General features: G+C 42.5%; 1 protein-coding gene across 1 annotated transcript in view; it reads right to left on the bottom strand.

Annotated features, from left to right (window-relative positions):
• The window catches only part of LOC311144783 (sodium- and chloride-dependent GABA transporter ine-like), a 41,670-nt gene extending 14,295 nt beyond the window's left edge, over nt 1-27,375 (bottom strand). Inside the window, exons 1-6 of the mRNA XM_084180903.1 lie at nt 26,834-27,375; nt 17,730-17,864; nt 11,725-11,935; nt 11,343-11,475; nt 8,224-8,358; nt 7,884-7,987 (exon numbers count right to left, since the gene is read on the bottom strand). Of these exons, the coding sequence (XP_084037029.1) occupies nt 7,884-7,987; nt 8,224-8,358; nt 11,343-11,475; nt 11,725-11,935; nt 17,730-17,864; nt 26,834-27,089 (974 nt within the window). The 5' untranslated portion in view covers nt 27,090-27,375. The remainder of the gene's footprint in view (nt 1-7,883; nt 7,988-8,223; nt 8,359-11,342; nt 11,476-11,724; nt 11,936-17,729; nt 17,865-26,833) is intronic.
• Between the last annotated feature and the right edge of the window lie 322 nt (nt 27,376-27,697).

Raw genomic sequence — 27,697 nt, 5'->3', positions numbered from 1 at the left:
ACGGATTGACTGACCTTCATGTCTTAAAGTAACGGTGGACTGTCGTTTCTCTTTGCTCGTTTGAGCTGTTCTTGCCATAATATGGACTTGGTATTTTACCAAATAGGGCCATCTTCTGTATACCGCCCCCCCCTACCTTGTCACAACACAACTGATTGGCTCAAACGCATTAAGAAGAAAATAAATTCCACAAGGCACACCTGTTAATTGAAATGCATTCCAGGTGACTACCTCATGAAGCTAGTTGAGAGAATGCCAAGAGTGTGCAAAGCTGTCATCAAGGGAAAGGGTGGCTACTTTGAAGAATCTCAAATATAAAATATATATTTTGATTTGTTTAACACTTTTTTGGTTACTACATGATTCCATGTGTTTTTTCATATAAAATAGTAAAAATTAAGAAAAACCGTGGAATGAGTAGGTGTTTTTTTATTTTATTTCACCTTTATTTAACCAGGTAAGCCAGTTGAGAACAAGTTCTCATTTACAACTGCGACCTGGCCAAGATAAAGCAAAGCAGTGCGATAAAAACAACAACACAGAGTTACATATGGGGTAAACAAAACATAAAGTAAAAAATACAACAGAAAATATATATACAGTGTGTGCGAATGTAGTAAATTATGGAGGTAAGGCAATAAATAGGCCATAGTGCAAAATAGTTACAATTTCAGATTAACACTGGAATGATAGATGTGCAAAAGATGATGTGCAAATAGAGATACTGGGGTGCAAGTTAGCAAAATAAATAACAATATGGGGATGAGGAAGTTGGATGGGCTAATTACAGATGGGCTGTGTACAGGTGCAGTGATCGGTAAGCTGCTCTGACAACTGACGCCTAAAGTTAGTGAGGGAGATAAGAGTCTCCAGCTTCAGAGATTTTTGCAGTTCGTTCCAGTCATTGGCAGCAGAGAACTGGAAGGAATGGCGGCCAAAGGAGGTGTTGGCTTTGGGGATGACCAGTGAGATATACCTGCTGGAGCGCAGACTACGGGTGGGTGTTGCTAAGGTGACCAGTGAGCTAAGATAAGACGGGGATTTGCCTAGCAGTGATTTATAGATGACCTGGAGCTAGTGGGTTTGGCGACGAATATGTAGTGAGGGCCAGCCAACAAGAGCGTACAGGTCACAATGGTGGGTAGTATATGGGGCTTTGGTGACTAAACGGATGGCACTGTGATAGACTACATTCAATTTGCTGAGTAGAGTGTTGGAGGCTATTTTGTAAATGACATCGCCGAAGTCAAGGATCGGTAGGATAGTCAGTTTTACGAGGGCATGTTTGGCAGCATGAGTGAAGGAGGCTTTGTTTCGAAATAGGAAGCCGATTCTAGATCTAACTTTTGATTGGCGATGCTTAATGTGAGTCTGGAAGGAGAGTTTACAGTCTAACCAGACACTTAGGTATTTGTAGTTGTCCATATACTCTAGGTCAGACCCGCCGAGAGTAGTGATTCTAGTCGGGTGGGCGGGTGCAAGCAGCGTTCGGTTGAAAAGCATGCATTTAGTTTTACTAGTGTTTAAGAGCAGTTGGAGGCTACGGAAGGAGTGTTGTATGGCGTTGAAGCTTGTTTGGAGGTTTGTTAACACAGTGTTCAATGAAGGGCCAGATGTATACAAAATGGTGTCGTCCGCATAGAGGTGGATCCAAGCGTCACCAAGAGCAACATCATTGATATACACCGAGAATAGAGTCGGCCCGAGAATTTAACCCTGTGGCACCCCCATAGAGACTGCCAGAGGTCCAGACAACAGGCCCTCCGATTTGACACATTGAACTCTATCTGAGAAGTAGTTGGTGAACCAGGCGAGGCAGTCATTTGAGAAACCAAGGCTATTTAGTCTGCCAATAAGAATGCGGTGGTTGACAGAGTCGAAAGCCTTGGCCAGGTCGATGAACACGGCTGCGCAGTACTGTCTTTTATCGATCACGGTTATAATATAGTTTAGGACCTTGAGCGTGGCTGAGGTGCACCCATGACCAGCTCGGAAACCGGATTGCATAGGTGTGTCCAAACTTTTGACTGGTACTGTATGTAAATGTGATATTTCCGTTTAAAACAAAATACATTTTCAAAAAATTCTAAAAACCTATTTTTGCTTTGTCATTATGGGGTATTGTGTGTAGATTGATGAGACAAAAAACATAATTTCATCCATTTTAGAATAAGGCTGTAACGTAATAAAATGTGAAAAAAGTCAAGGGGTCTGAATTATTTCCGAATTCACTGTATATACACTGTAGAGTCAGTGCAAGATAGGGTCAGTGCAGATAATTAAATGGTTACCTAGACTAAGTATTTACCAGTCTTATGGCTATTTAACAGTCTTATGGCTTGGGCATGGAAGCTGTCTCGAAGTCTCTTGATCCGATGCTCCGGTACAGTTTGCCGGACGGTAGCAGAGTGAACAGTCTATGACTTGGGTGGCTGGGGTCTTTGGCAATCTTTCGGGCCGTCCTCTGACACCACCTGATATAGAGGTCCTGGATGGCAGGGAGCTCGGCCCACAGTGATGTACTGGGTTGTCCGCACCACCCTCTGTAGCGCTTTGCGATAGAGGACGGTGCATTTGCCATACCAAGCGGTGATGCAGCCAGTCAAGATGCTCTCGGGGGTGCTGCTGTATAACTTTTTGTGGATCCGAGGGCCTCTGCCATTTCTTTTCAGCCTCCTGTGGGGGAAGAGGCGCTGTCGTGCCCTCTTCACGACTGTGCGGGTATTTGTGAACCATGTTAAGTCCTTAGTGATGTGTGCGCCAAGGAACATGAAGCTCTCGACTTGCTCCACTACAGCCCCGTCGATGTGGATGGGGATGTGTTCTCCCCTCTTTCTCCTGTAATCCACGATCACCTCCTTGGTCTTACTGACGTTGAGGGAGAGGTTGTTGTCCTGGCACCACACTGCTAAGTCTCTGACCTCCTCCCTATAGGCTGTCTCATCGCCATTGTTGATCAGGCCTACCATCGTCGGGACAAAGCACACACCCTTGAGGTGGCGGATGTGTTTTTGCCTACCCTCACCTCCTGGGGCCGGCCCATCAGGAAGTCCAGGATCTAGTTGCAGAGGGAGTTGTTCAGTCCCAGGGTTGGAGGGGACTATGGTGTTGAACGCTGAGCTGCAGTCTATGAACAGCAGTCTCACACAGTTATTTCCCCTCTTGTCCAAATGGGAGAGGGCAGTGTAAAGTGCAATTGAGATTGCGTCATCTGTGGATCTGTTGGGGCAGTATGCAAATTGGAGTGGGTCCAGGGTGTCTGGGACAATGGTGTTGATGTGTGTCATGACCAGCCTTTCAATGCACTTCATAATTACAGATGTGAGTTCTACAGGGCGATAGTCATTTACCCAGGTTACCTTGTCTGTTAAGACCAGGGGTTGGAACCGGTTCAGGGACCAGAACCATTCTATAGCTAGAGGATTCTTGATATATACAGAAGAAGTATAATTTTTGTCTTAATCTGTTGTTATCTAGTACTGTCTTTTTGCTAGCTAGGGCCATCTACTTTAAGTGCTGCCTGTATTTCTAGTAGCCTACTTGGTGTGTGAACTGCTGACTGCTCATAACTTGCAGGTGATTGTTGACACATCAACCAGGATTAAGGGGCAGGGCAATTTGTGACTGTTGTGGTTTTGGTATCAGTGTCAGTGGTGGTGTCGTTGTCAAAACTAAGACCGTCGGTGAAACAAAGACGTTCTGCCTAGTTATTCGATGAAGGAAGAGAGGAAGGCTCCACACCACTCTCTCACTTGAATATCTTACCTAGTTATTTTCAGATAATCTAATTTTGTGTTTTGTAACTTTGGCAACGTGTATTTCTATCTCAGTTCGCTCCTCTCCCTGTAGGCTTTACAGACCCCTTGGCTGCAACCCTTCTAATTTAGTGTACCCTGGGCGCACAACCCATGTGGAATTCCTGGTCTCCGGCAGGATTTGGAACTGGCGATCTGCGGTCAAGGACGCCAAGTTAATCTCAGTCTCTAGACTTTTTGGCCCTGACGGAGACATGGATAACCCCAGAGAACACTGCTACTCCAGCTGCTCTCTCTTCATCTGACTATGTTTTCTCTCATAGTCCGACAGCATCTGGTCTTCGAGGTGGTGCAACAGGGCTGCTAATTTCTCCTAAGTGGAGATTTTCAATTTTTTTCTCCCTCACTCACCTATCCATCTCCTCATTTGAATTCCATGCTGTCACAGCCCAGTCCAAGCTCTTCTCTGTCTTGGCACCCCAATGGTGGACCACTTGCCAGCTGGTCTGCACATGCTTTCAGAACACGCCCTGGTATTCCGTCTGGCCCGGTGGCCTTGAGAGGGATTCAAAGTTTTACTCACATTGACCATGGAGAGCGAGATCACACAATCATCTGGAACCAGTGGCGGCTCCTGAAAAAATTCTCAGGAGGGGCAATTTTTCTGATGATTTAGGTGACCTACACACATTTTAAAAAAGATATGTCCAGCAACAACATGAAGACAGGGGCAGCATATAAGTCAATACCAGAAGCATTTATTGACTGATCTCAAAAGTGTTGGCTTACCAGGGTTGGTGGAGCCCTCAGTTTCATCTTTGCCTCGCAAAGCTAACTCAAACACTCAAAACTTCACACACTGGATTAGCCGGCTGAGGATGTGGCGGTTCTTGCTAATGTCGTAGTAAATATATTTGTTATAGTGAATATGGAATATGATATGTTGAGTAAAATGTTGTGCTAAGATCTATTTAGGTCAGGAGCTGGTTATAAGTTCTGTTCCTATCCAATAACAATGGACAAAAGGGTCCTATCTTGTCAGCCTTGTCAGCAGGTGGCCAAGGACAACACCCACGCCATAGGCCTCTCAGTTCTTCCAACTCACGAGTTCTTGCTCTGAGGACACACACACACACAAACACACACACACACACATCATCACTGTTAAACACACACACACACACACACACACACATCATCACTGTTAAACACACACACACACACACACACACACAAAAATCCCCTCTCTTAGGCTGAACATTTGAAGACAGAGAACCCGACTCAGAGCCAATGCAACAGTGACAGTAGCCTGGAGGGGACCACGCCCAACTCATCAGGACCAATCAGAAGATCAGAACTACTAGATTCAACCTACTTCATTTATTGCATAAAATGTCTGCACACAATGTTTCGGGGCTCTCTTCAGATAATAATAATAATAATAATAATAATATGCCATTTAGCAGACGCTTTTATCCAAAGCGACTTACAGTCATGCGTGCATACATTTTTGTGTATGGGTGGTCCCGGGGATCGAACCCACTACCTTGGCGTTACAAGCACCATGCTTTACCAGCTGAGCTACAGAAAGTGGATACTCATGGATGCGCATCGCAATTGTAAAATGTCAACACAATTGGAGACACCACGTCATTTTTGGAGACATGTTATTGACAGTAAACTATTGTAGATGCGACTGCTAACTAAATAAAACATTTTAGCTGGCTAGCTAATCATCTTAGCTAAATGTGGGGCAAACAATTCAGTTATTTACCGTTAATTTGAGGGATTGGGGTGAAAGAAATCGAGTTACATAGTGATACTTTACGATATACTGTATTGACAATATCGCAATATTTTAGCGCTAGTTGGCTGTACCTGCACCAAAACACCATTATTGTTCCTTCATAGCTTGTTCTCAATCTTTTCACATTGGGAGCCAATTTGTTTTCAGCACTTTTATTTCCATGACTGATCAAAACTCGTTCTCATGGCTTTCTGATCCCTCTGCAACAGACATATGGTGCGCAATAAAATCACAGTATCGAATCGCAATACGTATAGAATCATGAGACTCGCAATGCTGATGCATATATCTTATCGTGAGGTTCCTGGCAATTCCCAGCCCAAGTTCATTTGCCACAACAAATCTCTTCGCTAGCAAACGCGATGTCTTCTCCAAAACGGCAATGTGTCTCCAGCAATGTTTACTTTTTTGACGTTCTATGGCATCTCCACTTTCCAAGCATATATGACCACATGTAATATTTTGGTAAGTGATGCAAATAGTGAACTATGTAGGGCCAGGATGTAAAATATATGTAGCTGCAGCAATTTCTCTTATCTGATATGGTAAGTAATGGGGCTTAATTTATAGCTCCCTAAGAGTTTGACGAACGGGTCCGTGAACGCGATTCCAGATATCTTTACCTCTGAATAAACTGCCTTTATTATACCATATCCACCCTGTCCAAAGTCTCTACTTGGTCTCAGTTCTCCAGTAAACTTGTGATTATCAACACTAACCTCATCGTTGTGGCGGCGGACAGCTAGCCTGTATCCCTCATCCAGTTGAGTGAGTGGCAATGTCTTTTTTCGTTCGTACCAATTTTTGGAAAATCCTCGGGTGTAGGACTTTCCGCCTTTAGTAGAAACCTGTTGAATTATTAAATTTGGTCTGGGAGGTCCTAATTGTTTCGTTGCCAATTTATCTTCATTTGTTCGCCGACAAAAAGGAACTTCTTTCAAACAATCCGCTCTTTTCTCAGTTACGTTCATGGTTACGTAACGTATGACGAAAGCGCGTAAGTGCAAGCCCACAGACACCCATTGAGATTGTATTGAAGGCTCTGAAATTTGAAAAAAATAGATTTTACATGGGAGTCTATGACAGACTTCTGGGCGATTTTCAACCTGACTGAAATCGCCCCAAAAGGGGGGGGAGCCATTTGAAGCACGACTTTAGCCTGATTCGACATTTAGTGGCAGTGTGGCACTGTGGCAGATCAGACGTATAGATTACAACACTGATAACTACTGTTGCCGTGATATAATTGATTAGAAAAAAAATCCCTTCCTTTTCCCGTTTGGCAGTGCGTCGCCCATATCGCCCTATTGAACAGGCCGCCCCTGTCTGGAACAACAGGGGCATTCACGCAAGACTCAGTGTTGTATTCCTCGAAGCAAGTATAAAAGGCATTTAACTTGTTTGGGGGTTCTGCATCACTGGGCATCTTATCGCTGGGTTTTCCATTATCGTATGCAAGCCCTGCCACATACGACGAGCGTTGGAGCCGGTGTATTAGGATTTCACCTTCCTCCTTTATTGTCCTTTTGCATGTTTGATTTCTTGTTGGAGGTCGTAGCGGGCTTCTTGTATGTGTCCATGTCCTGTTCCCTGCAAGCAGTAGCTCTTGCCTTTCACTCATCTTGGATATTGCCTGTAATCCATGTTTTGGGGTTTGGATATATTCATATAGTCACTGTGGGGACGACGTTGTCTATGCACTTATTGATGCAGCCCGTGACTGATGTTGCAAACTCCTCAACGCTATCGGATGAATCAAGGAACATATCCCAGTCTGTACTAGCAAAAAAGTATTATAGCCTTGTGTCTGCTTCATTGGACCACTTCTGTATTGAGTGCGTCACTGGTACTTCCTGTTTGAGCTTTTGTTTGTAAACAGAAAGCAGGAGAACAGACTTGTGGTCAGATTTGCCGAAGGGAGGACGAGGGAGGGCCTTGTATGCATTTCTGTCGGTAGAATAAAAGTGGTCTACAGTTTTAGTGCCCCTAGTGGCGCAGGATACATGTTGGTAGAAGTGAGGTAGAACAGTTTTCAGTCTCCCTGCGTTAAAGTCTCCGCCCACCAGAAACGCTGACTCTGGATGAGCGGTTTCTTGTTTGTTTTATGGCCCCATACAGTTCGTTGAGTACCAAAGTGGTGTTGGCTTGACAGATCTTTTGATGTACAAAGCATGATGGGTCTTATTGAGAAGACACAGTTAACTGCTTTTAGTCACCATGAGAGGCAGTTATTATTTTTTAACTATAGAATTACACTGTGGATCTGCATATAAATCATGTGATGGCAAAGACAAAGTGGTACAGGAGACTGCATCTCTAACCTGAGGATGTTATTGTTGAACTTGTTGTAACTGGCCATGGAGATCATGGTGCCAAATCCTATTCCAATGGAGTTGAATACCTGGGCTGCAGCGTTAATCCAAACCTGCAGTAAGGCAGAGGTAAGCAGATAAAAGGTGAGAGATGGACAATGTTTTAACTCATACTGTAAAACAAGAACACAAATACACTTCTGGGCAGTTTCCTAGGCACAGATTAAGTCTAATCCTGGACTAGAAAGCTTTTTCAATGGAGATAATTTTTAGTCCAAGACTAGGCATAATCTGTGTCTGGGAAACTGCCCATTAATCGTCATTCATCCTCTAATACAGTATGTCAGACCTGAACTTCAAGCAGCTTGCTCCACTTAGGCTTCAGGAAGTAGAGCAGCCCATTCTTGGCTCCAGGAAGCTGGACATTATTGATGAGCAAGACGAACAGAATGAAGTATGGGAACGTGGCAGTGAAATAAACAACCTAAAGCACAGAGAGTGAGAAGAAAAAAATACTCAGTAAGTATAACATGAGTTTAAATGTATTGTAGATCAAAACATACAAGTTGTATGATGCGACATAGAGGTGGAATAAATTCTGTCTCCTCTAAATACCAGGAGGAGAAACATGATATTTGACACCCATCAGTTCTCCTCCAACACCCACCAACAATGTAGACCCCATGGCAATGGAAAACCTTTACATTTGAATAATGATTCCCCACTAACGAGACAGCCTGAGAGCATACAAAAGTTATAAATGTATACATTTAAGGACAAAGAGTATAACTGGTGAATGCAACCATTTAAAATGAAACAGTAATATCTATACATTTCAGTTAACCCAAGGGTGTCAAACTCATTTTAGCTCAGGGGCCACATGGAGGAAAATCTATTCCCAAGTGGGCCGGACCGGAAAAATCATGGTATATATAACTTAAAAACAACAACTTCAGATTGTTTTCTTTGTTTTAATACGATCAACATACAACATAAAGCTGGAGCCTGAGGACAGTGTGTCCAAAATAGTACAAGCACAACATCACTATTAATCATAAAACATGTCAAGTTTATTTGAAAATTCTAAAGAAAAAGAACACACAAACACACAATGCCTCAGTGATTAACAGAACTGTTTCACAGATCACAGAACTATATCAGGGTGTCATTTCTCAGGCAGAAATGTAGATAAAAATTATGAAATTCTGTTCCCCAAACAAGTGCAAGAACCACAGAGTCAAGAATAGGTTAAATATACAAATAAAATAAAATCAATTAAAAACAATAGCACATCAACATAAAAACATATAAACATAAAGCTGGAGCCTGAGGACAGTGTCCAAAAGCACAACATCACTATTAATCATAAAACACCTCAAGTTATTTGAAAGTTCTGAGGACAAAGAACACAAACACACAATGCCTCAGTGATTCACAGAAGTATATCACAGATCACAGAACTATATCAGGGTGTCATTTCTCAGGCAGAAATGTAGATAAAAATAATGAAATCCTGTTCCCCAACCAAGTGCAAGAACCACAGAGTCAAGAATAGGTTAAATATACAAATAAAATAAAATCAATTAAAAACAATAGCACATCAACATAAAAACATATAAACATAAATCTGAAAGTGTTGCTCAAACTCCCGTAACAGTCCCGTTATTTTATCTTTGAACCGCTTCATGTCTGCCAAATGTTGGGTCGCGCACACATTTTTCAGACAGGGGAAGTGAGCTGCATCACCACCGGCAAGTTGCGTCTCCCACAATGACAGCTTCAACTTGAAAGAACGTATGCTGTCATAATACTGCGTGACAACTTTGTTGCGCCCTTGCAGCTGTTTGTTCAAGTTATTCAGGTGCTCTGTAACATCCACCATAAATGCAAGGTCCTGCATCCATTCTGCGGAATGAAATTCTAACACTGGTTTGCCCTTTTCTTCCATGAACTGTTCAATTTCTTCTCGTAAATCAAAGAAACGCCTCAGCACCGCACCTCGGCTTAACCATTTTACCTCAGTGTGGTATGGCAGGCCATAGATGTGGTCTTTCTCTCTGAGAAGGCTGTCAAACTGACGGTGATTCAGGCTTCTGGATCGGATGAAATTAACAGTTTGGATGACCACCTTCATGACGTTATCCATCTTTAATGACTTGCAACACAAAGCCTCCTGGTGCAAAATACAGTGAAAAGTCAAAAAATCACGTCCTCCATTTGCAGATTGCACTTTCTCTCTGAACTTTGTCACAACGCCTGCTTTTTTCCCGATCATTTAGGGTGCACCATCTGTAGCCAGGCTGACAGCGCGGGACCAGTCCACTCCGACCCTGTCCAGCACGCCGACGAGTGCGGTAAAAATATCAGCTGCTGTCGTTGTATCTGTCATCGGCACCAACTCCACGAACTCCTCGGTGACGGTCAATGTGTCATCAACTCCGCGGATGAAAATGGCCAGTTGTGCAACACCTGTAATGTCCGTGCTTTCATCAATTGCAACCGAAAACGCAATAAATGACTTTATTTTTTGCTTCAACTGGCTGTCCAAATCCACTGAAAGATCGGAAATCCTGTCTGCAACTGTGTTTCTTGTCAGGCTGATATTTGCAAAAGCCTGCCGCTTTTCAGGGCACACAATCTCCGCTGCCTTCATCATGCATGCTTTTACAAATTCACCCTCACTAAATGGGTTTGAAGCCACTGCGATTTCATTAGCAATGAGGTAGCTAGCTTTCACTGCAGCGTCACTGATGTCCCGGCTGTGAGTAAACACAGACTGCTGTTTCTTCAGACCCGCCAACAGTTCATTCACCTTCTCTCATCTCCGCTGTCCTTGAAAGTTGTCATATTTGTCGGCATGAAGACTCACATAGTGGCGACGAAGGTTATATTCTTTCAGCACTGCAACATGCTCTGAACACACCAAACATACAGCTTTCCCATTCAATTCCGTGAAGAAATAGGATGACCATTTTTCTTGGAACACTCTGCACTCTGCCTCCACTTTTCTCTTTTTTGACAGAGACATATTGGGGCAATGAGGGTGCCAAAGCACATAATGTTAAAAGTAGAAGCCGTAATAAATATCGCGGGCAAAACAAAGTAGCTCATTGGCTGCACGTGCTTGACCTACTTGCTCTGCCCCGGTATAAACAGTTTGCTTGCTTAACACAATTGCTATTGCGCCATCCAGTGGACGCAATTGGAACAGCAGTTTATTTTATTGAAAAATTGCAGCGCATTTTTATACTTTACAAAATTATTATTATTATTATTATTAATAATTTATTTTTAAATCATCTCGCGGGCCGGATTAAACCCGTTTGCGGGCCTGATCCGGCCCGCGGGCCGGACGTTTGACACCCCTGAGTTAACCTATACCACAAATTACTAACACTAAACAATCTACAGCTCTAAAGAGGAATAGCTATAAGCAGCTACTGTTGAGTGAAGAGAATGCACTCTGACCTTGCCAGTGGATTTGACGCCTTTGAAGATGCACAAGTAGACAATGACCCAGGCCAGGATAAGGATGCCAAACAGCTCCCAGCGTAGTCCTCCTGCCTCCTCAATACCATTGGTTATCTCCAGAAGTCTGTGACTGAGAGAGGAAGTAAGGGTCAGGATGGGAAACAATGCTAAAGAAACTTTCATAGCTTATCAAACTGTTATCTTTCAATAATACAAGAGCCCTGACTTTACAAAAATCTGGATGGGACATCTTTGTTTTGTGATAAAACAAACTATAACAATAACCACAAGAGTCCTGAGCCCTACCCATGCCAGCGACTTCTAGGCCCTACCACAACATCAATAAAAATGTGATTAATTGAAGAAGATTGGTGCTTACTCAAAGTATTGCTGACTGGCCGAATGCAGGTGGGTGGCATTGCCAGGGAAACCGATGGAGCAGTTACCTACGGCATTCCAGGTATTGTTGCAGGACTGCCAGGGGAAGTTGGCTTGGAATGAGTTGAAGAAGTAGTAGAGCGCCCAGCTCATGAGAACGTTGTAGTAGGTGCAGAGCACAAAGGAGATCACGACTGTGGCAATTCCCACACCTGTAGAGCAACAGGGAGGGCAAAGGGGACAAAGTCATGGAACTTTCCTACAATGGTGATGCCCCAGCAGCAGTAGCTACTTTCTCCTCTGGTGTCTTTTGTGTGTGGGCCTCCTTCAGATGTGTGCTGTATGTAGATCTGTAAAGGTAGGCATGGGTAAACAACAAATGGTAGTGCTCCCATTACCAATTAGCTGTTGACAAAGTTTTTTTTAAAGATACTGGACAAAGATTCTGACTACATGGTACACTTCCAGTTCTACCCTACAGTGTAGTACTAGCACCAATAAATCCAGCAAGAATATGTGAGGTTCCAAGAAAGATGAGGCTGCTATGTGCCTAAAATCCAACAAACACTTTCCAGGAAAGCCAAAGGACAAGAAAAATAATAATAAGGTTCCTGTACTAACAGGACTGACCGATTCAAAGCCATGCAAAACCAGAGGTGGGTATCGAAGGCAACATTGGCCAGGCATGTGCACAGATAGAGGTCTACCTGTGCCTGAGCACCTGCCCCTTTGCCCTCCCACTTGCCAAATGCCCTTTTGGGTGGTGGTATAAGATAATTTTTTTTGACAGTTTTTGTCATTGTTGTTCTGAACCAACTGCCCGCAAGTCGCCACCCACCACCCCGTCCGTTGGTTGCGCCTGTTGGTCTACCCTGGAGCTCGCACACGATCGGTTGCACCGGTTTCCCGGTCTGCCCACAGAGATTGCGTGCAGTATCCAAACATGAATGTCTTGAGATGCATGAGTGTGTGTAGCAAACTACATATTTTAAATATCAACCGTATTAAAAAGGTGTGATGGGTCCCCACTAAAAAATATGTTGCATAAAGCTTACTTCATAAAAAAAAAAAAAAATTCACTGTATCAGGGATAGCGTACACACAGACGTTTCGGCTTTGCAGCCTTCTGCTGAATTCATGGGTTTTGCACACCAACCAAAGTTCTGGGAGAGCACAATAGTCCCCTTTTAAATACTGTATCAACAGTACTGCCACAGAAGCTGCAGCATAACATTTAATTAACACTTGATTTACATCATCAGTATTCGGTCTGGTTGGCTGATACTTGGAGCAGAGCGAGGCAGAAAGACAGAGAGGAGTGGCTGCATCTACAGACCCAACTCCATCCTTTCTTCAGTTCACATGTGTATCAGCAGCAGCAACCGAGGTAGTCGACTCTAGCTAACCACCATATACTAAAATATCCACACAGGCCACTAACCAGCCAGCCATATATTATGAGTTAGAAGATTATTAATATTATATTATGAAGTTATTGTTTAGATAAATCACAATCCGTAAAATAATTGTCGAGCTAGCTTACTAGCAGATTTACATCAATCATCAACGATCAGCTGATAGCCCACCCACTTTTTATGATATCAATCATGTCTTCAGGAGGCAACTAGCTTGCTTACAATTTGTGATGAGTGAGTGTGTTGTTATAGAAATAAATAGACCTATGTTTTTAATTATCTATTTTTTTTTCACCTGCCCCCTGAAACGTCTGTGCACAGCCCTGACATTGGCCATAACCGGGTCACAACTAAATAGGCCAGCAGTTCGTAATTTAGAATAATTCCACTCTATTTTATGGGAACTGAAGATGAGTCATATGGACATCTAGTTCCAGGCATCTGTGGATATAATGAGTTGGGATTTCATTTGCGACACAGTCTTTCAACAACATGATAAAAATATATCAAATTTAGAAAAACACAATAGGCATACATATTTTCAGTTGTGTTTATTCTTTAGCTTTATGTTGCAGTTCTTTTTTTGTGTGTGTGGAGGGGGGACTATTTATTTTTGTTTCTGGTAGTGTACAGAATGACTCAAGTATTAGAACTACATCCCTGGTGACATGATTAGATCTTATGATAAGAGTAGTCCAGGTTTACTACCTGAACTTGACATGGGTCCTCTGCTGTGCTGGGTCAAGTGTCTCTCAGTTGGACACTGAATAATCAAACATTGTGCAATTTCTCATAAGAAAACATCACTGAGAGCTGGGCTTAACCGTGGCAGCCAGCCGATTCACAATTAACAACAAGTTAATCTTATAATCGCATTAGTCAAAAACAGTGTTAAGAGTGTTTCTCTTCTCTAAACAGTTTTGAATAACAAAGTTATTTAGTTAAGTCCTTAGCTCCTAGAATATGTAGAGAGGTTCCAACAGTTTAGCAGTTGTGTATTCTAAAAGATAATGTAATAATTGTCTACTGTTCATAAAGCGTTCCACTGGACTCTGCATTACGGTATGTACATTAATGTACTATGAGAGAAGAACTGAATATTGACAAACAAATCCCTGTGAGGTCAGGTCATGTTTGGTGCCTCACAAAATAATCTCCAAAATGCTTCATGCCCCTAACTTACAAAAATACATTGAGTGTACAAAACAGACTGACCAGGTGAAAGCTATGATCCTTTATTGATGTCACCTGTTAAATCCACTTCAAATCACTGTAGATGAAGGGGAGGAGACAGGTTAAATAATTATTATTTTTTAAAGCCTTGAGACAATTGAGAGTTGGATTGTGTATGTGTGCCATTCAAAGCGTGAATGGGCAAGACAAAATATTTAAGTGCCTTTGAACGGGGTATGGTAGTAGGTGCCAGGCGCACCAGTTTTCAGTGTGTCAAGAACTGCAACGCTGCTGGGTTTTTCACATTCAACTGTTTCCCGTGTGTCTCAAGAATGGTCCACCACCCAAAGGACATCCAGCCAACTTGATACAACTGTGGGAAGCATTGGAGTCAACAAGGGCCAGCATCCCTGTGGAACGCTTTCAACACCTTTTAGAGTCCATGCCCCGACAAATTGAGGCTGTTTTGAGGGCAAAAGGGGGTGCAACTCAATATTAGGAAGGTGTTCCTAATGTTTTGTACACTGTGTATGTTGGCATTGTTAGCAGAGAAAGAATAATGGAATGCTGTGGACAATATGGATGGTGGGTCAACTATAAAACACCTCTGTCAACACAGTGGTGGAGCCCAATATAACCCTACTGATCTCCAGGATCAGTTGGAACTACTGCACATGGTACACCATAAGCCTCCCTTCCTTTCATCCATCCCAGAGTTTGCACTTTCCCTTCACACCACTAATTAAGGGGATGGTCTGCTCTATTGGCTGGTCCAAACACACCCAGAGTGGCGTAATGGTGTTTGCGTTCTCCCTGTCAAAAAGGGTTCAATCTAGTGTTCAATAACAACCCAGGGCTGCTATACTGCTGACGACAGAGAATTTAGTAGAAGTGGTACAAAACATTAGATCATTTTAAGAATTGCTTAATTTTATGTACTGCGATTTAAGTTACATTAATTATGTGAATTGTAAGGGATCAGGGGTCGACCTCCAAATGTTCAATTACAGAAAAAGCAGATAAAATACAAAAAACATAAAACAAAACATTGTTTGTGTATATAAATCCACACACATACGTACACACAAACATACTTACAAAGAAATATAGGGCACACAACCAAAATAATCCTAATTCAAAAGCAAACAGATGTTTTATCAGTCGTTGTTAGCAGCCATCAGGTAAACTGAGCCCCTCCAGGAGTTATTCTAAAATTGATTAAATTGTTTTTTATCATTCTACACACAATACCCCATAATGACAAAGCAAACCTGTTTTTGCTTTGTCATTATGGGGTATTTTGTGTAGATTGATGAGGGAAAACTGTATTTAATCAATTTTAGAATATGGCTGTAACGTAACAAAATGTGGAAAAAGTCAAGGCGTCTGAATACTTTCCGAATGCACTGCATCATGTCAGTGTATTATTTAACTGGATGGAAAAAAGACTGGCCAACAGTTACAGTGCCTTAAGAAAGTACTCATACCCCTTGACTTTTTTCACATTTTGTTGTGTTACAGCCTGAATATTAAATTGAGATTTTTTTGTCACTGGTCTACACACAATACCCCTTAATGTCGAAGTGGAATTAAGTTTTTAGAATTTCTTAAAAATGAAAAGCTGAAATTAGTCAATAAGTATTCAACCCCTTTGTTATGGCAAGCCTAAATAAGATCACGAGTAAAAATGTCACATGGACTCACTGTGCGCAATAATTTAGTTCAACATCATTTTTGAATGACTACCTCATCTCTATACCCCACACATACAGATAATTATAAGGTCCCTCAGTTGAGCAGTGAATTTCAACCACAGATTCAACCACAAAGACCAGGGAGGTTTTCCAATGCCTAGCAAAGAAGGGCACCTATTGGTAGATAGAAGTTATTGATTACACTTTGGATGGTGTATCAATACACCCAGTCACTATAAAGATACAGGTGTCCTTCCTAACTCAGTTGCCGGAGAGGAAGGAAACTGCTTATGAGGCCAGTGGTGACTTTAAAATAGTTATAGAGTTTAATGGCTGTGATATGAGAAATTGAGGATGGATCAACAACATTGTAGTTACTCCACAATACTAACCTAATTGACAGAGTGAAAAGAAGGAAGCCTGTACAGAATACAAATATTCCAAAACATGTATCCAGTTTGCAACAAGTCACTAAAGTATTACTGCAAAAAAGACGTGGCAAAGCAATTCACTTTTTGTCCTGAATACAAAATGTTATGTTTGGGGCAAATCCAACACATTACTGAGAACCACTCTCTATATTTTCAAGCATAGTAGTGGCTGCATCGTGTTATTAGTATGCTTGTAATCGTTAAGGACTGGGGAGTTTTTCAGGATAAAAAAGAAACGGAAAGGAGCTAAGAACAGGCAAAATCCTAGAGGAAAACATGGTTCAGTCTGCTTTCCACCAGACACTGGGAGATGAATTCACCTTTCAGCAGGACAATAACCTAAAACACAAGGCCAAATATACACTGGAGTTGCTTACAAAGAAGACAGTGAATGTTCCCAAGTGGCCTAGTTACAGTATTGACTTAAATCTACTTGAAAATGGTTGTCTAGCAATGATCAATAACCAATTTGACAGAGATTGAAGAATTTTGAAAAGAATAAAATGGGCAAATGTTGTACAATCCAGGAGTGGAAAGCTCTTCCACAGAAAGATTCGCAGCAGGAAATCGCTGCCAAATGTGCTTCTACAAAGTATTGACACAGGGTGTGAATAACTATGTAAATTAGATATTTCTGGATTTCATTTTCAATACATTTACAAACATTTCTAAAAACATGTTTTCACTTTGTCATTATGGGGTATTGTGTGTAGATTGATGAGGGGGAAAAAACAATTGAATCCATTATGAATTCAGGCTGTAACAACAAAATGCGTAATAAGTCAAGGGATATGAATACTTTCTGAAGGCACTGTATGCGTCTTAGAAGTAGTTTTCAGATACAAACTTTACATGTCTGAACTCAGAATCAAATATGCTTTCCAAAAATAACACAGTCGCAGTGGTAGAACGTTCATTTTGATTGCCAATTTTCTGCATTTATCAGAGTGCCATCAGGTTAATCTGACCATCCACAATAATCACATTATTGTGTGCATGTAACCATGCTCAATGTTTAGTGGCACCGGAACCTGATAACAGACAGTTATTTATCCCTTCCCCTTTTGAACAGCGTGGCAAACTGAGCCGCCACGTGTTAATCCCTTTACCTCTGCCAGGGGCCTACTGTTTGTATGCACTCATTAAAACATCATTGCCTCTTTGCTGGACTGTACCACGTTGACTAAAAACCAACAGGAAATGGTAGCTAAATGCTTAACAAAACCAGCCTGTGGCTGTTCTTGCACATAATGTGAGGCCTTGGTAAACAATAGGCCTGTGGATATCACTCACCTTTGAACAACGGGCAGATTTTGGCTAGAGCGTGCACTGGTCCCAGACGGGTGTACTGCCCAATGGCAAACTCCATGAAGAGCAGGGGGATGCCACACAGAAACAGCATGAGAAAGTAAGGAATGAGAAAGGCACCTAAAAGAAGGAATAGAAGGACACAAATAGATCAGTTATATATATAATATATATAATATGATAATATAAGAACAGTAAAGTACATTTCTTGTTTCATTTGTGATTCATTACAGACCACCATGGATCTGTTCCACGGTTGTAACTAGACGAAGAACAGCTAGACCGGAAGTTACTTTTCGTAGCAGGTCAGGAGAGCATTTTAGCTAACCCTAACCCTTTTCCTAACCTTCACCTAATTCTCCTAACCTGCTGCCACGAAAGTCACTTCCGGTCGTAGCTGTATACCACCTAGTCAAAATCTGTTCCACAGGTGCTAGTTAGAAAAATGACCCAATAGTGATAATTGGTTTAGAGAAGACAAATGACCAGGCTAGAAAGCACTTCAGATGACAGTAAATACATCATACAGTGCCTTCGGAAAGAATTCACACCCCTTGACTTTTTCCACATTTTGTTACGTTACAGCCTTATTCTAAAATTTATTAAATTGTTTTTTCCCCACATCAATCTACACACAAAAACGGAAATATCACATTTACATAAGTATTCAGACCCTTTACTCTAGTACTTTGTTGAAGCACCTTTGGCAGCAATTACAGCATCGAGTCTTCTTGGGTATGACGCTACAAGCTTGGCACACCTGAATTTGAGGAGTTTCTCCCATTCTTCTCTGCAGATCCTCTCAAGCTCTGTCAGGTTGGATGGGGAGTGTTGCTGCACAGCTATTTTCAGGTCTCTCCAGAGATGTTAGATCGGGTTCAAGTCCGGGCTCTGGCTGGGCCACTCAAGGGCATTCAGAGACTTGTCCCGAAGCCACTCCTGCGTTGTCTTGGCTGTGTGCTTAGGATCGCTGTCCTGTTGGAAGGTGAACCTTCACCCCAGTCTGAGGTCCTGAGCGCTCTGGAGCAGGTTTTCACCAAGGATCTCTCTGTACTTTGCTCTGTTCATCTTTGCCTCGATCCTGACTAGTCTCCCAGTCCCTGCCGCTGAAAAACATCCCCACAGCATGATGTTGCCACCACCATGTTTCACCGTAGGGATGGTGGCAGGTTTCCTCCAGACGTGACGCTTGGCATTCAGGCCAAAGAGTTCAATCTTCATTTCATCAGACCAGAGAATCTTGTTTCTCATGGTCTGAGAGTCTTTAGCTGCCTTTTGGCAAACTCCAAGCGGGCTGTCATGTTCCTTTTACTGAGGAGTGGCTTCCATCTGGCCACTCTACCATAAAGGCCTGATTGGTAGAGTGCTGCAGAGATTGTTGTCCTTCTGGGAGGTTCTCCCATCTCCACAGAGGAAGTGTAGAGCTCTGTCAGAGTGACCATCGGGTTCTTGGTCACCTCCCTGACCAAGGCCCTTCTCCCCCGATTGCTCAGTTTGGCCGGGCTGCCAGCTCTAGGAAGAGTCTTGGTGGTTCCAAACTTCTTCTACTTAAGAATGATGGAGGCCACTGTGTTCTTGGGGACCTTCAATGCTGCAGAAATGTTTTGGTACCCTTCCCCAGATCTGTGCCTCAACACAATCTTGGCTCGGAGCTCTACAAACAATTCCTTCGACCTCATGGCTTGGTTTTTGCTCTGACATGCACTATCAACTGTGGGACCTTATATAGACAGGTGTGTGCCTTTCCAAATCATGTCCAATCAATTGAATTTATCACAGGTGGACTCCAATCAAGTTGTAGAAACATCTCAAGGATGATCAATGGAAACAGGATGCACCTGAGCTCAATTTTGAGTCTCATAGCAAAGGGTCTGAATACTTATGTAAATAAGGTATGTTTTTTTTTTGTAATAAATTTGCTAAAGTTTCTAAAAACCTGTTTTCGCTTTGTCATTATGGGGTATTGCGTGTAGATTGAATCCATTTTAGAATAAGGCTGTAACGTAACAGAATGTGGAAAAAGTCAAGGGGTCTGAATACTTTCCGAAGGTATGTGGACACCCCTTCAAATTAGTGGATTCGGCTATTTCAGCCACACACGTTGCTGACCGGTGTATAAAATTGAGCACACCGCCATGCAATCTCCATAGACAAACATTGGCAGTAGAATGGCCTTACTGAAGAGCTCAGTGACTTTCAACATGGCACCGTCATAGGATGTCACCTTTCCAACAAGTCAGTTCGTCAAATTTCTGCCCTGCTAGAGCTGCCCCGGTCAACTGTAAGTGCTGTTATTGTGAAGTGGAAACGTCTAGGAGCAACAACGGCTCAGCCGCGAAGTGGTAGGCCACACAAGCTCACAGAACGGGACCGCAGAGTGCTGAAGCGCGTTGCACGTAAAAATCGTCTGTCCTTGGTTGCAACACTCACTACCGAGTTCCAAACTGCCTCTGGAAGCAACGTCAGCACAATAACTGTTTGTCGGGAGATTCACGAAATGGGTTTCCATGGCCAAGCAGCCGCACCATGCGCAATGCCAAGCACCGGCTGGAGTGGAGTAAAGCTTACCGCCATTGGACTCTGGAGCAGTGGAACCACATTCTATGGAGTGATGAATCACGCTTCACCATCTGGCAGTCCGACGGACAAATCTGGGTTCGGAGGATGCCAGGAGAACGCTACCTGCCCCAATGCATAGTGCCAACTGTAAAGTTTGGCGGAGGAGGAACAATGGTCTGGGGCTGTTTTTCATGGTTCAGGCTAGTCTCCTTAGTTCCAGTGAAGGGAAATCTTAACGCTACAGCATACAATGACATTCTAGACGATTCTGTGCTTCCAACTTTGTGGAAGGCTTTTCGTGTTTCAGCATGACAATGCCCCTGTGCACAAAGTAAGGTCCATACAGAAATAGTTTTTCCGAGATCGGTGTGGAAGATCTTGATTGGCCTGCACAGGGCCCTGATCTCAACCCCATCGAATACCTTTGGGAGTCCCCACAGTAATGTTCCAACATCTAATGGAAAGCCTTCCCAGAAGAGTGGAGGATGTTACAGCCACAGAGGGGGGGACCAACTCCAAATGAATGCCCATGATTATGGAATGAGATGTTCGACGAGCAGGTGTCCACATACTTTTGGTAATGTAGTCTATGTTGCCTTACTAGCACTCAAATACAGGAAACAATTAACTGTCAATGTTATTTCAAATTAATTGAAACTTCATCCATGGCAGTGCACCAACCATTGTCTATTAATACCACTACTACTGCATCTCTGTTTACATAGTTTACAGAACCCTCTCTCAGTAACTGGAGAGAGGGCTGAACTGCAGGGGGACGGTCATATGGTCATTATCATGACAACTAGCTAAACACTAAGAAGGGTGAATAGACAACACATGGTGTCTTACAATAATGACAGTGTCTAATTTCCCTACGCTACAACTAGGATAGTCATTATAGCATTATACTTGTTTCAAGCCCTCCGGTGAGGGAATGAGATACAGGCTCCTCATTGTAATTTTGACGGGTGTGATCTGATTTTGAAGTCGCAGACAGGGCTACCTCATCACGAGCCCGACTCATGTCCGTTACATTCAACCCCCTTTGACCTCCTCCCCCACGAGTGGCCGTCCCACAGTTGGGCGCCATTGTCGTGGGCGGAATCTGAACCCTGGTCTCACATGGGAGAAACAAACGTCTTGACCATTAGACCAAGAGGGCTACGTCATCATGAGACCCTCATGTCCGCTACATAATCTGGGATGTGAATGACGTGTCTGTCAAGGTAGCACCTTACTGTTATACAGTGGCAAGGTCTATAAACACAAAGACATAAACCCTGCCCATTTCTAATCCATCCCTAATCATTACATTTACATTTAAGTCATTTAGCAGACGCTCTTATCCAGATCATGAATTATAATTTTTTTGTGGCTGTATAATCTGACTTTGGGGTTATAAAAGCTATTGGAAACTCCATGGCAAGAGGGCAACGCATGCTGAACGAAAGAGAGCTTGGTTTGTTTCCGAGAGGGTTTTCTTGAAAATAAATTGTTTACTAGCCTACCTGTTTAATTTGGACCCCACAACTTGCTTAGCCTCAGTTGCTGGGACCACTACTATCTGTCCCGGGATACTGTCAAACCCTAAAGTCTGAAGAGCTGCTGCTTGACGAAGCAGCTTGCCTAGCTGCTTGCTATCAAGCTAGCCATGTTTCCTTGAGAGTTTGAACACAGCCCGCAAAACGGTTAGCCCTTGCGGCTGGGACCAGGGAAAGTCCTGGGCTTGTGCCTCTTTAAATCCCTTCTGTTTGTTGCTGTTTCCATCGGCCCTGCGAGCTGTGCTGGCTGGAATTGCGTGGAGTACCAGCTTTAGCCCACGTTGCTACCATGACAAAGACCAAAGCCGGAGGGAGTACCATTGAGGACAGTGGTGTCTCTGTCACAGGTGAAGGATCTTTTACACAAACAAAAAGTTCTAAAAGCAGTTGTTACAACAACAAGAAAATAGCTTCAAGTGTTGTGTCCAAATACTGGTGGAGTCAACTAATAAAATAATGGACGATCTGACCAGAGGTCCAGGACCTGAAGAACAGTTTGCAGTTCTCCCAGGGTCAGCTCGATGAGTTTAAACAATAGAACAGCAAGATGAAAGCAGTAAGTCATTGAGAGAGGACATCAGTTCTGTATGTGAATCCAAGATAACAATGACGGAAAAATCTGATTATCTCAAGAGACAATCAAGGCAGAACAACATTGTTGTGTACAGAATTGCAGAATCTCCACATGAGACCTGGATGGAGTCTGAGGACAAAGTGAGGGAAACGATCTCTGAGAAACTGAAGATGGACCACAGGAAGATTGAGGTGGAGCACACCCACAGGACTGGAAAACCCACCACCGGCCCAGGTGACAGGCCCAGGCCGACAGTGGTCAAGTTCCTGAGGTTCAAGGAAAAGGCAGCTGTTCTGGAAAGAGCCAAGAACTTGAGAAGAACGTACATCTTCCTCAACGAGGACTACCCTGAAGCTGTGCGCCATAAGAGAAAATAACTTATCCCAGCCATGAAAGCTGCCAGGGCGCATGGGGACATTGCTTATATCTGCTATGACAGGCTCAGTGTCCACCTTCCTTCCCAAAAGCCTGGAAGGGATGAGAGAGCCAAGCCTGTGGGTTCATAGCGTCAACTATTTTTAGGCAGTGGAATTACTTTAGCTTCCTTCCACACCTGTGGATACTGATAGAAGTATTTGTATGTTTAGAGTAATGACTAAAAGTATTCCACCCCGATACTGTTTAACTGTGTAAACTGTGTTAGAGTTATAAGACAATAAAACCACTAACAGAGAAGAGGGGTAGAAACTGCTTGAGACAAACATTCCAGGGGAAAGGATACCTAGAAACTGCTGAACTTAAAGACTGCTATACTGTGGAAAGTCACAGGCCGCCTAAAGGTGGGCAGAGCAAAGTTCCTTTGTGTGAAGGCATATAAAAAGTCTGTGTGTGTTTTTAGCGCCAGAGCTCTCATTAATAAAAAGACTGACCTATTGCAGAACGGGACTTTGTTTAATTAATTATTAAACCAGAGCCTTACACCCTCTGGGAATTATTCAAAGCTTGAGTGATAGTTCAACCATTGAGATAACAACATTCTCGTGACAGATACACACACTCCTTTAGCCTTTGGTTAAAGATATAGCAAATAGGGGTGGCAATACAGTCTGCTACCATTCTCAATAATTTCCCATCATGGTTGTCTATACCTGTTGGCTTATTATTGATGGATAACAATCGTTTTTCCACCTCTCCCACACGAACTTGACCAAATTCAAAACAGCAATGCTTCTCTTTCATTATTAGACATTTTATACAAAAATATGATGGTTCACTGTTCAATATTGTCATTTAACTTCTGAGTTTTTCCACTTTACTAGTGAAATAGTCATCGAAATGATTGTCAATATCGTAAGGTTTTGTTATAAATGACCCATCAACTTCAATGAACGATGGAGATTAATTGAGTTTTCTGCCCATGGTATCATTTCAGGTACTCCAAATTCTTTCCACTGTGTTTTATGTCATTTATCTTGGTTTGGTAAGGTAATTTCTTCTTCTTTTTGTTAAGTTTAGTCACAAAATGCCTCAATTTACAGTCTGTCAACCAATCAGCTGAGCAGCCTGACTTGTTTGCCACCTCTTTTGCATTATTTCTTTGAACCATACCATTTTTCAATGAACCATCAACCCAGAGGGCTGCTCAAACAGTTCTCACAGCTAATTTCTTAACAGGCACATGCTTGTCAACAATTGGTAATAATCATTTTAGAAATACTTCCAGCGCAGTATCTGGATTCACTTCCTCATACACATCAGACCAACATACATGTTTTACATCATCAACAAAAGAGTTCTGAGAAAACATTTTGTGCGATCTCTTATAAATTACGTTAGGCCCAACCTTTGGCACTTTGGCTTTCCTTGTTATCGCCACAATGTTATGGTCACTACAGCCAATGGAAACTGATATTGTGTTGAAAAATAGCCTGTATTAATATATGTAGCCTTAGAAATAAGGTTAATGAAATCAATAACTTGCTAATATCAGATAACATTCATATATTAGCCATTTCTGAGACAGTTAGATAATTATGTTGATGATACAGCAGTAGCAATAAGGATATATCATCTACAGAAGAGACAGTAATGCCTATGGGGAGGTGTTGCTGTATATTTATTCAGAATCATATCCCTGTAATGCATAGAGAAGATCTCATGTCAAGTGTTATTGAAGGTTTGTGGTGCGCCTCATCTAAGGCCTATTATTTGAAGATGTTGCTATTGGCCACCAAGTGCTAACAGTCAGTATCTAGATTATGTGTGTGAAATGCTTGATAGTGTGTGTGATGTTAACAGAGTTACAGTCAATATCAGAATGGGTGATTAACAATAAACTGGTCTTAAATACATAACTAAAACAAAAAGCATTGTATTTGGTTCAAAACATTTCCTAAGACCTAAACCTCAGCTGGAGTTATGTATAAAGGGTGTGACTAATGAGAAAGTTGAGGAAGCTAAACTCCTATGTATAACATTGGATGGTCAGTTATCATGGTGAAGCCATATTGACAAAGTTGTTGTGAATATGGGGAGGGGTATGTCTCCCCATGTTTGACACAAACATTAACCGTACTAGTTGTTGAGGCTCTGGTCTTGTCCCATCTTGATTACTATCCGGTAATATGGTCAAGTGTAGCAAAGAAAGACCTAGCAAAGCTGGCAACTGGCTCAAAACAGAGCAGCACGCCTTGCCCTTAACTGCACATACAGAACTAACATCAACAACATGCATGCCAGTCTTTCGTTTTTTGAGGGTTGACAAGAGATTAACTGCTTCTCTTCTAGTTTTTATGAGAAGTATTACTGTAATGAAAATTCCAGATTGTCTGCATAATCAAATAACATTCAGCTCAGACACCCAAACCCACCCCACAAGACATGCCAACAGGGGTCTCGTCACAGTCCCCAAGTCCAAAATGGGCAGAGTATCGCTGAGATCGGCTTGGATGCTACCTTTTTATTAAAGCCTTGGCATAGTTTAGCTAAATCCTATTCTAAAGGCATGCAAGTAAGATTAGATCAGCAAGAAGTAGGCAAAATGTCATACATCTCCCTCTAGAAACAAACATCCAACATCAATAAGAGTCGATATCCACGCCCCCGCTGAAATCTAATTAGCATAATAAAAAAATCCCCATAAAAATGTGTCAATTTAAGCTAGAAATATGTTTTTTTGCATTGGATGAGTCTCAATCCACTGCATCCGCCTATGTCGCACTTCCACATCTGCGGTGAAAGGTGACAGAGCTAGAGCGGTGTTTGTCATACCATGAGACATCCCGATAAACAGTCTTCTCACAAAATCGTCTGTAGCATCTGAACGGTTTGGCCGACAAACTATTACCCCTCTATGGAAAGATGAGACGCTCACGAACACGATGTGTTCTCCGTTTTGCTCTACGACCCCTACAAGCGTCTCGGGACTCTTCTGAAGTTTGTACAACTGATCTACCAACTTCTCTCTGTAGCATCCAAACAGTTTGTGCTACACACTAATATGACCCCTCTATGGAAAGGTGAGACTCACGAACATGTTGGTTGTTTTGCTCTAGGACACCCACAAGACTTGTCTGTAGGTCCCCCGGTACCAGTTGAAAACATTAATTGAAGTTTATATGGAGACTGTTTAGTGCCAAAAATAAGGGGTTAAATACATGTAAAAAATAAAATAAATGAAAAAAGTCTAAGCACCGTGTGATGAGGTGTGAATGACGGAGTCAGGCGCAGGAGGTAAAACACAGAAATCAAGTTTATTCAGTGTACAATAATGTAGCGCATATAGCAACAAAACGAAACTAGCACAAGGGAAAATCAACCTCAACCGAGCTACTCACTCTCACAACGAACAATCACTCACAAAGGACAAGGGGGCAGAGGGAACACTTATACACAGACTAATGAGGGAATGAGTACCAGGTGTGTGTGATTGACAAGCCAAGACAAATGGAGTAATGATAAATGGAGCGGTAGTGGCTAGTAAGCTGGTGACGACGAACGCCGAAACCTGCCCGAGCAAGGAGGGGCAGCCTCAGCTGAATTCGTGACACACCGGTTAGACAGGGCTTAGACTGTAATGGGTTAAACAATGAATACATTATCTTCATTATGAAAGCAAGTCCTTATTGCATAGTGAAAACACTCATCTCTGCTTTTAATGAGTGAGGCTATTGTTCAACCAAAGGCACTCACATGTGGCTCGTGATGTTTAGCCTACAGGGTTGCAAACATATGGCATGTGCCTAAGATGGTTCAGTAATTAGACTGGTTTCTAAATTAAATAAACCAAAAAAATCTTCCTGCACTTGCATTCTGTATTTAGATTTCCACATGTTCAAGATCTGACTTGTGCATAATAGCAGTATGGAACACACACTTTAAATCTACATTACTGACGTTACATTATCCCTCTCCGTCTGTTGTTCTGCCAGACTTTTATGGACCCAAAGAGTCAATAATAGCCTACATGTGCTTACCTCCACCGCTCCTGTAGCAGAGGTATGGAAACCGCCACACGTTCCCAAGTCCAACCGCGTACCCCACCGATGCAAGGACAAACTCAAGGCGGCGACCCCAGGTGGATCTTTCTGCAGTCGCGTGCCCCACTTTCTTTGGTAACATAGCCTCTACGTTTAAGGGTGCTTTCAGAGCGATATTTGTCTCCTCTTTGTAAACCCCATGGCGAATGGATAGCTTGGTGGTGGATGCTGTATTTTCGAACCCCACTCCCATTTTAACGTGTAGGCTAGTAGTCTAACTCTCACTTAACAATTTAAATTACCTTATGGGCTATTATGCTAATATTACTAACAGATAATATTACTCAAATTTACACATAGGCTAAATGTGACGAGAGAGAACCTTTATTTCCGAACCGTTATTCTGCATATTATGACAAAGCCTATAGCAATACATTTATAATAGACACACGACTAAGATATGTCCATGCCAATTAAAGACAATCCCGACAACTAAATTCCTTATGAAACACAACTCTATTGCAAGTAGTTTAAGTCCACGACGTGCGCTATCTGACTGTAGGCATCAGACACCTCATTCAATGACTGCCGGACATAAAATGAAATGCCCCGATCTACTCTTAATTGACATGCAGAATAACATGCACTAAACTCCCGGTAACCCACCGCAACATTGATATGCAAGTTATCACACTACCTGCTTATGTACCATCAGGGTTACACAAAAAATGTTCGGTAATCCGCCCCCACGTGCCGTAGTTCCCCGTTAGCGACAAAGACACTGTATAATAATGAAAATATTGTCTTGTTTCCGCCCTAACAATTGGAGTCGTTGTCGCAAAATCGGGAAGGCAAGCGGTA

The sequence above is a fragment of the Coregonus lavaretus genome, assembly GCF_964263955.1.
Source record: "Coregonus lavaretus genome assembly, chromosome: 17".
NCBI lineage: Eukaryota > Metazoa > Chordata > Actinopteri > Salmoniformes > Salmonidae > Coregonus > Coregonus lavaretus.
This window is presented reverse-complemented; position numbering and strand designations above follow the sequence as displayed.